Source organism: Chlamydotis macqueenii, chromosome 12 (assembly GCF_036417535.1).
Source record: "Chlamydotis macqueenii isolate bChlMac1 chromosome 12, bChlMac1.mat, whole genome shotgun sequence".
Lineage (NCBI taxonomy): Eukaryota > Metazoa > Chordata > Aves > Otidiformes > Otididae > Chlamydotis > Chlamydotis macqueenii.
Window position 1 is genome coordinate 21,555,068 of NC_141567.1, and position 16,483 is coordinate 21,571,550.

General features: G+C 39.8%; 1 protein-coding gene across 3 annotated transcripts in view; it reads left to right on the top strand.

Moving 5' to 3' along the window:
- The window catches only part of THSD4 (thrombospondin type 1 domain containing 4), a 300,054-nt gene that overhangs the window by 272,971 nt on the left and 10,600 nt on the right, over positions 1–16,483 (top strand). For all 3 annotated transcript variants that reach the window (XM_086757274.1, XM_086757275.1, XM_086757276.1), the window contains 3 exons: positions 3,908–4,037; positions 5,697–5,901; positions 8,358–8,531. In XM_086757274.1, the coding sequence (XP_086613400.1) occupies positions 3,908–4,037; positions 5,697–5,901; positions 8,358–8,531 (509 nt within the window). The remainder of the gene's footprint in view (positions 1–3,907; positions 4,038–5,696; positions 5,902–8,357; positions 8,532–16,483) is intronic.

A 16,483-nucleotide genomic window follows, 5' to 3' on the forward strand; every position in this document is an offset into this window, starting at 1 on the left:
GTCAAAATGATGATAGCAAAACTGTAGGAAAATAGACTTCAAAGGAAGTCTTTCAGTCTCCTATACATCTTAAATTTACTCCATGAAATTTAGCAAGAGAACTGTGAAAAAGGATGTATCTTTTCCCATTACTTGGAGAATGTGTATGTGTTCTGCTCAGGTTAAATTCAAAAGAAACGGAACCTTTTGAGTGGGATCCTGACACTGCTGAGATCGTATGAACGTTCCTTGTGATCTTGGTCTGAGAAGCCTGTGTGAATCTCTGTTGCCCCTCGGGCATTTCAAGTCAAGCTAGGTTATATAGGCTGATAAAGAATGGAGTGAGAAAATCAGACTGAAATCTCGTCTATTTAAGGCTTTGTTTGCATTTTGTATAATTCAATATAGGACACTTTCTTTTTTCCGTGTTTTCCTTTTTCCTGCTACTTTATTTCTTCATGCAGAAGTGTAGATCATACATGCTCTTTAATTTTCTTTTTTTTTTTTCAGAATGAACTTATCAAAGCTAGATAATGTTAGGTAATTTTAAGTTGGAAGAAGAAAGAAAGAAAAAATTATTTTTGTGTGCTACCTAAGGAAAAAGGGAGGATAAAAAAAAAACCAGTTTTGATGAAAAGCTGTGAGATTTTAAAGCACTTTTCAGTAAAACTTTGACTTGGGAGAAGAAGGCTATTATAGTTGGGATTTTTTTAAAGTGAATATACTTCCCATGAGAATTGCCACCAGCTCTTGGCCCAGATTTCCATCGAAGATGACTGAGCAAATGGATCTGCTAAAATTTGGACAGTTAACTGTGTTCAGACTTTGTCTGAAAGATCTTACAGGAGGTGTACCTTGCTTCATCATCGCTGAGCACAGCCTACTCCTTAAAACTGCTACACCCTGGAAATTACTTGGGATATGTAATTCCATATCAGTCATGGCAGCACGTTTGTTACTTTTTTAAAGAAGGATTGGAAAAGGAAGTTAAAGAGTGCAAACTGCTGATGTTTTGCTCAGATTTCAGAAAATATAACAGCTTTTTTTTTTTGAAGTATTAGTGTAAGTTAGCTGGGGAGTTACAAAGCCTTGCTTTTGATATAATTAAATTCTTTAACAAATATAACTTTAGTGAGAACTGTAATTTTAGATTTTCTAGCCTGAAATTGAAGAGTGCCAGCCAACAGTTCTCGTCAACAATGGCCAACCTTACTTTGTTTAAAGTCATCATTTAGAATTAGTACAGATCTCTGGTGCAGTAGTTTTTTGACTATATGGCTGAATTTATTGATCTCCTTTCTTTCTGTTTCTTGATCACAAGTGTAAGTGACCTGTTGGTTGCATGACAAAGAGAATTTATTTCATTAAACTCAGGATGAGATGTTGGAATTGGTCGTTTCAAAATTTAGAAATGGAAAGCTGGAGAAACCTGATTTTCAATCCAGTGGCCTAGGAGTTGTAGTGTCAATAATCTTACGAATCAGTGTCACTGCCAGCACAGGCTTTAGTAAACTCGTGTTTGAGATACATAAGCCTTAACTGTCACAACCAAGCCCCTTTCTGTGCTCTTTTTAGGCACAAATGGTGACAAAGATGCAGCCAAGTTTTCTGGGTGGCTTGCTTAGGTCTTCTAGGCAAGCCGGGCCTTCTCTTTGCCATTGGCTCAGGGGCACGGCAGCTTGGTGTTTGTAAACGTGCAGGCATGTATTTTGATGTAACGAGAAGAGGAGTCTGTTTTGCAGAAAGATGAAGCTATTGTGCTGACAGCTTGTGCCCTGCGTCTTCCTGTCTTGCCAGTAACTTCGGAAAAGCCCACTTCTCTTGGTCCAGAAACACTGCTGTACAGGGCGCGTTCCTGAGATCGAGGGGCGGCTTTCCTAGGGAAACGCGTTTCACACAAGGGCAGTGTGAGTGTGAGCAATATGAGTTCTCTTGGAAAAGGGCTTGTTTAAACCACCTGGATTTTGTTTTCTATCTCATTCTGTTTCTGATTGCAAACACTGAGAATTAGGCATCTTTGTCTCTGTCTTCAGCTTGTACATGGTATTTCCCCAGGTACTGAAGGGTATTGTTTGTATCAAGGTCAATCAGTGTAGTTTTACTGTAAAAATACGGCCTCATTCAGAACGATCACACATCATCCACGCATTTGGAGGGTGAAATAACAAATGTGAAATCTCTGAAGGAAAGCATTCCAGGGAAAAGGATATTCCAGGAAAAGTTTGTGGGAGGAAGTGTAAACTGTGTCTCTGCTTGTCTGGCTGAATAGCATTCCACTTGGGCTTGTTTCATTCTGTGGAAGAAAATTGCTTGTAACTTAAGCAAAGTATTTATCTTTCAGTTCAGGGTTGATTTTCTGTTTGTGGTTTCTTTCTCTGTGTAATTCTGAATATCAGCACTAATAAGGCCTCAGTACCAATAAATAATTACTCATTTGGAGTTACTTGTTGTAGGGTAGCCTAAAACAACTCACTTAAAAATTGGCTTGTCAGTGGGCCTCGCTTCAAGTGGTTGAACTGGCAGTTGTGGGTTGCACCCTGACCACTTTTCTTTGGCTGAGCCCTGTTTCTCTGTAAGGAAATGGCTCCTATTGCCATGGAGACGTCCTGTGCCATTGCTGTGCCACAGCGAGAGGAGGGGTGCTGTACCTGGTGAGAGAATCAGCAGACTTCTGTACTACTTTCTAAGAAGAACTGAGAAGAACTGGTCTTCCTTTTGCTGTTTATGTACTTGTAGAGTTGCCTTTTGCACCCCTTGTCAGATTCAACTCCAGGTGGGCCTTGCCTTTTCTAACCCCATCTCTGCACAGCCAGACAGCATCTCTGTACTCTTCCAGGATCAGCTGCCCCTGCTTACACCGCTTATACTTCCTGTTTATGTCAGAGTTAGGAGCTCCTTGCTTATCCGTGCAGGCCTCCTGCCACCTTTGCTTGATTTCCTGCTTGTCAAGATGGGCCTTTCCTGAGCTTAGAGGAGGTGATCTTGTGGACTCCTCTGCTCTCCAGGGCTTTATCCCGTGGGAGGTTTGGGTCTGCTCTTCTGAAACTCAGGGTTGTGGTCCTGCTTTTGCCCTGCTCCCTCCTCTCAGAATCCTGAACTCTACCATTTCATGGTCACAGCAGCCAAAGCTGCCCCTGCTTTTCACATCCTGGGCTACTTCTTCCTTGGTTTTATCTATCAGGTCTAGCAGAGCACCTTTCCTGCTTGGCTCCTCGATCACCTGTGCCAGGAAACTTGTTCATGTACTCCGGCTTTTCACTCACCAAATACAAGTAGGTGTGTTAGCACCTTGCTCTTTGCCACCGTTTTGGCAGTCAGTTCGCAATAGCAATAGAAGTAGAGTTCTGTCTTCATGCTCTAGGATGAAAATTATTTAAAGACCAAATATGAAATATGGAGAGTAGTAATTTTTAGTCAGTCTGCAGTCTACAGTAATGTTTAACCTGTAAGCTTTATTTTATGAATCTTTTTTAAAAGTAGGTAAAGCATATTCTCATGTATTTACTCATCATGTAACTCTAAAGTAGGAAGGCTCGGTCTCTTTCCAGAAGCACAACAGAATGACTGCAGAATTCTTCTTCCTCTCGAGCCTGTGTTGTGGCGGCTTGGCTGTGTTTTTTTAAATTGCCTGAATACTTGATACTTGTACTTTGCACTGTAAAGATCTCCTGCAGACCAAGAAGCGTGTTTTCTCAGCCTCTCCTACAATGCCATGCTGTATTTTCTATACACTAAGCACTTCCCTTATTACAGTGTGAGCACTGTAGCATTCAGCTCTCACGTTTAGAAATTTTGGATAAAATCTTAATCTGTATTTCCTGTTGTTAAGTTACACTTTTCCTTTCTGCATCAGCGTTGGATGCTACTGTTATAGCTTATGCTGCAGAGTCTTTTGCAATGCATCACCTAATTTTCTTCTTCATTTCAGGGTCACAGTACCCAGTTTTCCACTGCGTCAACAGAATCACTCACGAGGAGGTATCTGAGAGTTACTGTGACACCAGCACCAAACCCATTCCAGAAGAGGAGGCCTGCAACCTCTTCCCATGTCCAGCTTTGTAAGATGTTATTTAAGACAAGTGAAATAAGCCAATGTCACTGAGGGTTTGCATGTGAAGGAGGCTGTTCTAAGGAGGAAGCTAGTTTGAACTTCTAAGTACTGTGCACTTGTGTTGTAAAGTGTAGTGGGTATTTTTTCCACAAGGTTGGGGCCTTCTTCCCCTTCACAGGGAGCAGTAGCACTCAGAGAAGACAAAAGGGAAGTTCGCAACAAGTAAGCGTAACAATTTCTTAAAATTTGTGTTTGTTCAGTCATGCACACTATCTCTGGTCTCTATGAGTACATTTTTTTCACGCGACAGGCTTCTGCATATACCTGTGACAGAAGAGCACTGGGGGTTGTGTCCATCCACACTGGATCAGTGTGCTGTGGTACCCACCCGCTCGTTCCATACGTGACAATGAGATTAGGCTGATAGCGCTCACCACAGCCCCCTCATAAACATCACCTCTCTTTCCTGGAGTTCAGTAGTTCTTTGAACACGGGATGCTGAAGTGGTAGTCCTTGTTTCCAGCACACCAGTACAGCCAGCTAAGGTGTGATTTCCTTCTGAAAGGACACTTGCCATCAAAAAAAAAAAAGGGTCAGTTTATCCAGGGTGTATACCAAGAAAAGGGTTAAACCCAGTTGCCATTATCGCAACTTTATTTCAGGTCAGCGGCTGCATTTTCCATCTCTCTTCTGCTTACATTCTTCAGTTCTCTTCTAAGCAGCATGTGACCGCTCCTTATCCCAGGGAAGTTTCTAATGGTGTACATGCTGCTGCGGTGTTAGAGACGCCTGACAAGCAGTTCCTAGTGCATGTTAGATACTCAGAAACTTCTGGAGCCATTTACTTGAACGTGTCTTCGCTCACCAAGCATTTTTCTCACCTTTTCTGTCTAACAACACATATTAATTCAGCTTCATTTGTTTAAACTGCATAATACCAAGAACATAAACAAAGATATGTAACTATTTATTAAAAAGAATGCAAAGATTTTGCTTGCTCTCCACAAGATTTCCAAAATACAATGTGGGAACAATTTAGATACTTCCCTTATTTGTGTATGTCCTCATGCTTGAAATGAAAACTGAAAGGGGAAAATGACATGTTTAAACAAAAGTGGTTAAAGAAATACAGTGAGATCTTGGAATGAGCAGAATATATCTAGGGTTTTTTTTTTTATTTCTAAAATCAAATGTATTCATTGCTTATCATTTGCTATTTCAGTGTTACTGATGAATGAATGCTTGGATGCGTTACATGATTTTTACAGTATTGTCCTTTTTTAGAACCTTTGCTGCAGAAAAAATTTATGCAACACATCTAAATTTTTGGGCAATGTCATTAGAGCAGTAATATATATTATAGATAGATTCTTGAAAATAACAAACAGCTGTCAGTGGCTTAATTAATGTTTGTAATATGTCTTGAAACCATGAATTGTGCAATCTGTATGCATGCTTATTATTGTCTACCACTACAGGTAGATTGGTTCCAAGTATATAACCTTGGCTTTGTACGGGATTAAGTTTTGCATGCAGAGGCTTAAGCGTTACTTTATAAGATTCTGTACCAGCATCAGAATCACATCATTCAAGTTCTGTTAAGATTAGTATTAGAGAAATCTTTACTGAAAAAAAAAAGTAATTTTTTTTTTTTTTTTTCCTTTAGCTGGGATATAGGGGAGTGGTCTGAGTGCAGCAAAACATGCGGCCTTGGTATGCAGCATCGACAGATCTTATGCCGGCAAATGTATGCCAACCGTACCTTGACTGTTCAGCAGTACCGCTGTCACCACCTGGAGAAACCAGAGACAACAAGCACTTGCCAGCTGAAGATCTGCAGTGAGTGGCAGATTAGGACGGAGTGGACTTCAGTAAGTATGACTGATTCATTTGGAGCATAAAACCTCAGAAAAGGACAAACATTAAATTTGGTTTTGTTTAAAAGAGGGAAGTGGAACGTGAAAAGCCTTGGAAATACGTGAATCTTAGTTTAAGAAAACCCTGCTCAATTCTGACCATTAAAGTTTACTGTTTCTAACCAGGAAGAAGCTGAAAAAGAGTGATTGAATAGTACAAAACAAGGAAATGTGTGTAAACAGAAGTGAGTGCACAAGCCTTCTAAGCAATGCTTTTTTTTAAATCCTGTATGAAGTAGAGTTGTGAGAGTCCTGTTAGGTTTGCTATGGTGGCAAACTTCCTGCTCTTTCTCATAGCAGGTAGAGTTTAGTTCCAGGAGTTATTTAACCTTCTGTCTGTATTAAGGATAGAGTCAGTAGTTGCTGTTACTGTAGCTGGTTTGAGACTATGCCAAGACTTTCGGATAAATGTGGACGGTCCATTGTTGAGCTTTAATTTCCATGTTGCTTGCAAAAGGTTTGGCCAACCAGACAGCCATCCCAGATACTTTCATGGCCATTGTGTGAAAGAGAAAATGTCCTGGTGTATTAGGTGTAGTGACAAGCAAATCTCTTTCAGTTAGCCATGAAATAAAGCAAAAAAAAATTAAGAGTTGCTTAATTGTGTGAGAGGATAGACCATGAAAAATTCCAGCTTAAACCCTAAACCTTCTTTTTCCTTTCGAATGAAGTGCTTCCTTGCTCCTGATTCCACCATTCTGTGCTGGAATGCCTGTGGCAGCAGGCAGTGTGCTGTGCATGGGCTGGGTGCACTGGCAGTCGCAGCACGGATTTCCATCCCCATCACAGTGGGCTAAAGAGTCGTGCAGCAGACTTCCCCCATGGTGAAGCCTGTGCAAGTTAACGTCCTCAGTTCCTGCATTTCTGAGACTGATGGTGGCATTGTTGACTTGCTAGTCATGAAGAGGCTGTGATATGTTGATACAGTCCTGATAAAAAATTCAGAAGTACCTAGACAGACAAATGTAAAGATATGTTGGTTGGTTAATTCATTATTCGTGATGAATTGAAAGACAGTAAGATTGATATTAAAGGTAAAGTTTTGACTATTTTATTGGGTTGATGATGAGAAAGGGGAGCTGGTTTTGTGTGCTGTTGCATTTTGAGAAGTATTTCAGTGTACAGAGCCTTTAGAGGTTTACTGCATGTGGTGAATCAAGCTAAACAAATGGTTTTAAAATTGTAGCTAGTTGAATATAAGCGTAATTCCAATAAAATTCTGTGATTAATTTCCTCTTGGAAGTAAAATTAAAGTTCTTGGCATGAGGAAGATCCATCATAAAGAAAGGAGCAATTTAGTTTGCAAACTGGCTGAAGTACAGTTAGGTTTTCACTTTGGAGAGACAGGTCTTTGATCTTAAAAGTAAGCCCATCTTGAGATTTTAATGTGCTTACCATTTTTCTGACGTCAGAATGTCAAAAACTTTGATCTAAATCTGATTAGAAAAAACAGCATTGGGGTAATTTTAAGTTTGGAGTCAGCAGATGAGACTGCCGGACTATCTCTGGACTAATGGCCCCCTTTATGACATAAGGGATGTGGTATTTGTTTCCATTAGTATTTTGCTGTTTAATGACCTCACACATCTCGTCTGGGTTTTGGCCAGAGTGGCTGTTCTAGAGTGAACAGTTGAAGAAATAGCTGTGGTCTAAGATGAAGCCTGTGAGGTATCTTGCTGTAGGGAATATATTTTACGTGATAAATAACTTTGACATGTAAACACAGTAGACATGATTAAGCATTCGAAAGCAAGGAAAAAAACCATGAGGCTGCCTTTGGAAGCTTTGCTAGGTAGAGCCTTGTATGCAGGTACTGCAATCTTTAATCTTCAAATTCCCTGAGATTTTCCTCTTTAATTCTAGAGTGTTTACTGAACTCATCAAAACTTTTCATACGTACACAGCAGCAAACTGTTCCCATCTTGCTTCATGATCTGGATGCTTCACATCCGGGCAGAGATAGCAATAGCCGGCAGCGTTCTCTGAGGTTGAAGAAAAGAGCAGGAGAAGGTGGCCTTTCCTTGTAAGATGGATTCAGAAGTTGTGTTTCTTTGCATTTCTCTTGCTTCATAACTGCTTATAGGTCAAGATGGCAGTTATGTGGAATATGTCAGCCTGTTGTTCAAATACCAGCGGTTCATTTTGATGAAGTGCAGCATGGCCTGTTGAAGTTAGGATTTAATTTTATGTTTTCCAAATGTATCCCCGTAGTATACTGTAGAATACTACAGACTGAGAATATGATTTAAAACTAGTAATACATTGTTATTCCCTATTCCTAGCAACCTAGAGTAGTTCTGTAGCTTCTGTGGATGTCTTAGCAGGAATGAATGAGCTGTACGTTCCCAGCTGCCTGGTAAACCCCTGCAGTTCTTGCACAGAGCCCTGATGCAGCCTCTCTTTTGTTACAGTGTTCAGTGCCTTGTGGAGTGGGGCAGAGGACCCGAGATGTGAAATGTGTCAGCAACCTTGGAGACATTGTCGATGATGAGGAATGTAACATGAAGCTGCGGCCAAATGACATTGAGAACTGCGACATGGGTCCCTGTGCTAAGAGCTGGTTCCTTACGGAGTGGAGTGACAGGGTAAGGCTTCTTGTTGTCTTTGTGCTGCCAAATCATCTAAAACAACTTGGGTGCATCAGGATTGAAAAAATATACAACTGTACAGCCATAAAAGGTGTTACCTTATTTTCCATGTTTATCCTTCATCTGTTGAACAGGCAAGAGCAAACAAAAAAATAATGATCCCCAGGGCATCCCGAGTTTGTGTTAGATACAAGAATGCATCGAAAGGGCAAGCATGTGGGTATGCGGCCGAACATCTGGATTTAGAATTGGCTCTGTGTCTGAATTTCCCAAAATACTGAGTGTGCTGAGATTTATTGTTCTGACTTGCTTAGCCCTGACTCGCAAGATTCAGACTCTAAAAGTTTCCCTACTGGTTTTTTTTAAGGCATGGAGGTTTGAGGCCTGATGTCTGAGTTTAAGTTCAAGCCGTAAAACAATTATCCTATAGCTGTGAAAAGAGGGGAGCAACTTCATAAACACAGGCAGGATTGATTCAGGCTTTTGTATTTTGTGAACAAGGATGTAATTTTTATTCCAATGAGTCAGATTCTCTGCATGAAAGCAATAAAAGCAGTGGTGATTTTCCTTGTTTCATGCTTGGGCTCAGAGTTGTTGTTCAGCAGTGATATTTATACGCTGTCATTGAAAGGCTTACAAACACGGGCTGAGAAGAGCCTGGTATTTTGGTCCCTCTTCTGGATGCTTGCGTATCAATTGTGTCTGTAGACAAGTTGAGCCTTCAGTCTATAAAATCCTGATTGCATCTCCCTTTTCTTTACTGGTTGTTTTGGCAGGCAGATAATCTCATTTATCGTTGAAGCTGTAAGATTACATTCATAACGTCAAAGATTGATTATTTAGATCATTTTGTGGTAGTACCTCTGAAAGCTAGGAATGTCTGGCTTATAGGTGATGCCTTAGTTTAGACACTCAGAAGATTTTCCACGTGTTTTAGATGCAGAGAAAGAGGAAGTTCACAAGTAGGACAGGTATGTCACGGAATTTTAAAAAGGATGATCAGACTCTTGCTACAATTAAAAGCCTGCAAAATTTTCAGCCTCCAGACAACGCAAATAGATCTTACAAGGGAAAAAAAAATTATACACTAATAAATCTTTGTTGTTGTTTGATTTTTTTCCCAGTTGTTGTTTACTCAGTGTATGCTCTTGCATAGCATGGCCAGAAAGTTACCAGGTAAAATATAGGTATTAGGGTAAATGGCAAAGTTTTTCTGTAGCAGAAATGGAAGTGCCTTTTTTTTTTTTTTTGGCTTGTAGAGTTGTTCTTTGTACAGTGCTATGAAAGTGATGTTTTACAAGTAAGAAAGAAAAATGCATTCTACCATCAAAAACATCTTTCTTGAAAAAGCTGGACCAGCTACTCTCAGCTAGTGCGATTCCACCACATAAAGCACATACATGTTCCAGGGAAGACTCTAGCATCAATGGTTTTATCATTACTCTACACTGATATTTTGTCCTCTGCAGAATTAAAAGTGCGTTTTGTAGCTGAAGGTTATGACTGTAGAATGCTATTATGCTAATTTATATGTATTAAATGAGACATAAAAGTGAAGCAGGTAATGTGGAAAATGTTGGAGTTTTTTCTTACCACAAGCATTTTAGGGTCAGAGAGTAAAGAACGGATTTTGTTACCTTCCTAGCTTATATAAGTGTACAAATTAATTTCTTCCAAATGCTTGCTACTGTCATTGGCATTATTCACCACCACTTCTGCCAGTAGTGGGTTTGGAATTTGATTCACAAAGAGAATGGAAGGAACAGCTTATTTCAGGAAAAAAGGGAATTCAAGCTAGAATGCAGAATCTTCTCAGGTTCACACATAGCTTCTAACTCGGATGTTCAGAGACACTGAGTGGCAGTGATTCTGGTGGAAGCCAGTGGAGTACAGGAGCAGTCAACAGCTTTGCAAAGGCAGGCCTTTGTCCATTAGCTTTCTTCTTGTGCCTTTCAAGGGCTGTTTTCAGGATCAGAGGTCTCTCTTTCCTTACAGAGGAGTGTGTTTCCATTGAAAGACAAGAGGAGAATTCTGTCGTGTTATGGAAATAAATGAGCATTCCCAGGTATATGGACTTTGCATATGTCATTTCCCCAAACAGTTCTTTAAAAAGTCCTTTAAGCCAAGCCACACTTCGGCAATAAGCATAGATCAGTGATGGGCAGCCACAAAGGGCTCAGATAAGCGGCCAAAAGTTCAAATGCTTAAAGAGAGCTTGTTCAAACCTCTTGAGTCCACAAAACTGTGGTGGAAATCTCACAAGAACAGACCTTCTTTGTGAGATTTATTACATGCCTACTTCAAGTCCCAGCTGGAAATACCACAGAACAGTCTTTCCCATTGTATTTTGACATTTCAGCCATGGCTAGAAATAAGAGGTAAAAGAACTTATCATAACTTTTGAGAACGCTGGGACTTTGAAATGGTTGAGTTCAAACTTGGTTACAGCCCTAAGAGAAGGCCTGGCCTGTACTTTTCTGAACCCATTTTACAGACACTTCATCTGTACTGTTGCACATGAGCAAGCAAAGATTTCCACAGGCCTGTCAAGAGATCGGTTAGGCACTTACTTTCTCTTTCAGCAAAGGTGTATCAAACTTCCAGGTATGGATTTATTTGATGCGTGGGGCATTTCAACATGGCCTTGGTTAATTAGCGAAACTTTGAGAAAAAGCACAGCAACATAAAAATTACAATTGTCTTTGCTGCCAACAGATGTTAAATTACAGGATTTGATAACTGTGATACCTATCTGTGCAGAATTTGACAAGGGTATTCTTTAACACAGGAAGAGAAAGAGATGAGTAGTCACGTCTGAGTTTTAAGGAAAGGACAGGATCTGATTTAGGATTGGTGGAAAGATTTCGGGTTTTCTTATTATACTGAAACCTTGCAAAGTCTTAATTGATGCAAAATCATGCTGTTTACCTTCATCTTCATTAACAGTTTCTGTGGCTCTGAATTGGAAGATTCTATAATTAAACTTCCCTAACTGTAACTTCTGCAATACAACATATGTGCACTGAAAACCCTGCAGAGCGTGTACAGAGTTGTGTGTCCTTCCCAGAGTGGGCTGTATGGAGCTTCGCTCTCTAAATAACACTTGGCTGCCTTCTCGCCATGTTCTCCCATCTTGTTTTCCAACAACATATTTTATGGACTACCTGTTTCTCCCCATGGCATTGACCACCTTGGATTTAGTTTCTGCACAGACTGATTCTTTATACATATGATGAATCCGAAGTAATTAAAAAAAAACCTTTATGTTCCTAAACCAAATCAGTTCTTGATTTGAGTTATTTTGATAAACAAGTATCAGAGCCCATTGTATGTATGTTCCACAGACGCTTTTACCTGCAAAGTTCATGAATTGTCTGGCTACCATGTGCACACTGATGGAACATGGAAGGAAAGAAAGCAATTCATCCTCAAGAAACAAACCCTTATTTTCTGAAAAGTATATGCTCTTTGTCTTTGAAGTAGAACGAAACACCATATCTCAATATCCTCCAGGCTCAATCTTGAGAGAAACAGGAATTTTTACTCATTTCAATGGGAAACATTACAGGTTAAAAGACTCTAGCAGCAAAGTGAGACTCATCTTTCTTTGTATTGTGCCTGTCTTTACCTTTATTGCTCTATCTTGAGTATGAATAAGAGAATTAACTTAAGTTTCATGGCTTTGTCTTCGACATGATCTTTAACCCCTTTTGATTATAGAGAGTCTGGACAAACCTTTGTGATATTTTTATGTGCATTTGTAGAAAGAGGGCTTCCTGTCTCATCATTTTCTTAAGATGTCATACTGGTTTAGAATGGTGGAGTTCCACCAAACAGCGTCCATTAATCAGTAAAGCTGGTGAACCTTACTGAACTTGGCAACAAAATTGTCTTGATGGGAGCCGATGAGATTCCTGCAAACATTTCACATGACTGATTCTTTGACAGCTCTAAATGCTGGAAAGTTTACTTCTCCTATGGGTCAGAAGTGGAAACTGCATTTTCCTGATGTATGGCAATGGGAGACTCACCAGCGTTTCCCCCTCTTGCATTTTTGTTTATTCCTCATTGCCATCTCCTCTGTTCATTTGTTTCTCATTTTATGTTTAGAGCATACTTAGAAAAGAAGCCAAAATACAAACAATTCTTAGATGTTAATGAGATTCTGAGGCCAAAATAAAATCTTGGGAAGAAAGGAAAAATGCTGCACATCAGGGAACAACATCAAAACAGATCAAACACATGCTCTGGATTTCACTCTTCATTAAAAGGAGCAACAGCGATGCTTCTGTAATATCTTCCATTAGAGAACTGTGGTATGCTTCATAAAAATCAATGCTTTATTCCTCACAATCCTAAGACATTACCTAACAGGTACAAGTGAGTTTGTTGACCAGTCAGATGTGGAACCACCACTGAATGTTGTAGCTCACACTCTTCTTTCACTGCTTTTATTTAAATCTGGATAGCTCACGCAAAATCTCCTGGATCCTGAAGAAAACAAAGGAAGAGAGACCACCGTGGAGCTTGTGCAGGCGTTTCATTATTTTTGATCATCACTGTTTATTTGTTTTCAGTATAAAATGAAAACAAGATAAAAGAACTCTTTCCATTGATTTCATGTGGGAATAATGGAAATAGAAGTTTTGTGTTCTTTGTGTATAAATATGTAACTCACTTCATGATTTGCAATGAAGCGTGTGGCCGGGAGAGTTTTGAAGGAGATGTTGATAGAAAGGTCGCTGAGGCCTACAGATCTATTTTCTTCTCTAGAGCTGGTCTCTCTTTGCCACTGTGCAGGGACTTTAGGTGAAAATCAGCATATCAAACTCCCCATGGCGGGGAGCAGCCTTGCCACCTAGGGCCCACAATACCCCTGGTAGGTCCACGGTGACGAGGCAGAGTCACGGTCAAGCTGGGCAATGAGTCTGAGGGTGAGGGACCAATGCAGCCCAGGCTGTGGCTGGGAACGGGCACAGCTCTGATGGAGCTCAGGCAGGGACTGATGGACCAGGGCTTGAGGGTAAATGGAGCCCCTGGGCCAGGGGCAGGGGTGTGGTTGGAGGCCCCAGGTGAGGCTGCCAGTAAGGCGTATTGGTGCACCTGGGCCCTGAGATTCCTTACAGCTCTGAAGGCAAGCGATACTTACAGTAGGAGCCAGAGTAGTGAAGAAATCTGCTTCCGAATGTTACTTGCTTCAGAGAGCATGAGTAATATGTGAGTACAAACAGTGTTACTAACTATGTACAAAGACTGTAACAGTGCGTATGTAGAAGCAATCATGATCCAACTGAAGTGTCCAAAAATTTCAAGACCATCTTTCAAAACTTTTATTACCTTGGAAGGATACCATGGGGCTGCTAAATATAGGGACGATTTGACTTCTGATCCAGCACCTACTGTACGCATAGATGCACTCTAAAGGAAAATAATTTAGATCCCGACATCAGAAAATACATAAGGACATTTCTGACTACCACCCCCCACTTCTTTTTATTACTTTTTTTTTTTTTTAGAAATCAAGGCTGCTTTCAAAAGTTTTATGTCCTTTGAAAATCTGCCCTCAGTCTTGGAACTGCAGCAGAAGTGAGCTTCTGAAATACAATTCTTGGTTTATTATTGGGAAAACAATGGTTACATAATCCTTCTAAAAATCCCTTCTGAAAGGGATTTTCTCAAAGTGGGTCAAATATAAATGTATTTCCAACATAGATCTTCATTTTACTTTTTTGCAGTAGTGTAACGTCAGGAGGATGATTCATAAAAGACTTACTATCTTGTGAGGAATAATTAAGATAATGAAGGTTAAAGTGTGGCAGTCACAAATCCTGCACAAATGAGGACGTTTTACTGGAACTCGGTTGTTATTTAGGAGTTTTAATTAAGGCAGCAATGATGCTGAGACCTGGGTGAAAGGACTTTCAAGTTCTGGGAGATTTCTTGTTGCCTCTTTCCTGTGGCATGTTGCCTCAGTTCAGGGTCATGAGGGCTGGCACATTGGTGAAAGGGAACTGGCGCTGTTAAAGGCTGTTTTTCCTCTAACGTGCCCTGTGCATGTGACAAAAATTCAGGCTGCTTCTTGCAGTATTACAAGTTTGCAGGAACTAGCCTTATTTTCCTGGCCTGCTGTTACAGTTGTTTTCTGACAGCTATCAGAGCACTCGATTAGGGTTTGGTTTTTTTTTTTTCATTTTTAGTTTTTAATGGGAATGGAAAGCTTCTGAAATAGAACTCATAAGAGAGGGACCTCAGGAAGAGGAGAAATGGCAGACTCCTTAATACTGTGGTGGGTGTTCCGCAGACTAAGGTTTCTGAGGAATTTCTGCCAATTAAAACAAGACAGTGAAACAAAATATCTTTAATAATAGGACCAGAACAGAGAAGTTGCAGCTTGTGAAAGTTCTTCATGTCATACAATGTTAGGTTTTGCCAGTTACTATGTATTAATGCAATAAATCAATGGCACAAAATTGAAAGTGGTGGGTGTGTCAATTGTGAAAACCAAAGGGAGAGGATTCATTATCCAGACACTCCCTGCCTTGGCCTTTGGAAATCATGGCTTTCACGTGGAAGATTTTTACTGAAAGGAAGAAAAATAACATGAAATCCAAATACTTAATGCAGAAAGATTCAGGTTTAAGTTTGCTTTGTAAATCCTTTGAGAGTAGTTAATCTGTAGTAAAATCTTGCAGCAGAGGGTGGGACAACCCTATACCTTCCCATTTGGTATTTCCTTTGTTATGTGATATGTAAGTCTAGTTCATGCATAATCATTTAAAACATAAGACTATGGAGATTTTCTGGATGACTTTATAGACTAAACTTGTTCCCAGCTCTGGTTTCCAAAGCAGAAAAGCAAATTAGATTGTCAAATGAAAATTACTTAAAAATAAGAAAAGTATTTGCAAAGTATGTGCATAGTTCTTTATGGATAATGTAAATTGAACATGCTTGCTGGGGATAAAACATGAACAGCCACAAAATCTATTTCTGTGCGGTGGGTTTCAAAGTAGCCATTTTATGGGGCTCAGTTAAACAGCCAGTTTACCTAGAAGTGGACTGGTTGAAATTAGTTTAGTTTTGTTTTAGTTTACATAAATAGGAAAATGTTCACTACTAGCACAATTTACATCATTCTTGTATTATCAAGATCTTGCCAGTTTACTTTGAAAAGACCTCCTTAGCCATCAAACCTGGTTTGCTGAGGAGGTAAGTGTAATTTACGTATCCCTGTGAAGGTGGAAAATATTGTTGTGCACCACCAACAAAAAAAGGTTCATTATGGTACTTACAAGCATCATTTAAGCGAAGCTTAATTATTCAGTCTTGCAGATGGAGGAAGAAACCATTCCAAACTATGAGCAATTTTTTCCTTTTCCTGTGGAGTACATAAACATCACTTTAAAGTCTGAATTTCTAGTTATTCCAAAATTGTGTTTTGTTTGTTAAAAAACAAATGACTTCTAAAAAGCTGAATAACTTTTTTAGTTTTCTGGGGCTTCCATTTCAGAAAAGCTTTGCCCTTCTATTTGAACATCTTGTGAAAGAAACCAACTTACTGATAGGAAAAATTATTTCCTTTTTTGTATGTGTGGAATAAATATAACATGGCTTCATGTTCCACACAAATAACCAGTATTCTTCAGTGTGAGTGAGTAGAGTGGTTTTCAACCAATTGTGCGTGCAGTCACTGGTCTCCCTTGGGAAGATGAATGACTGTGTTGGTTAATCTTCGTTATTAATAGTAGTGATGTCATGTCTTCTGCTGTGCGGCAGCTGAACTACTGGATGTGAACCCTTAACTTTATTACCGATGGGAGCCAAATCGAGCTAGCGGGCAACTCTGTGTCTCGTTACCAGCTCCTTGAATCATTCTTACTTTTATTCAATAACATTTTAAAAAATGTTCCAATTCGGAGTTACATTCATTCCCAAGGAGTATACTGTTC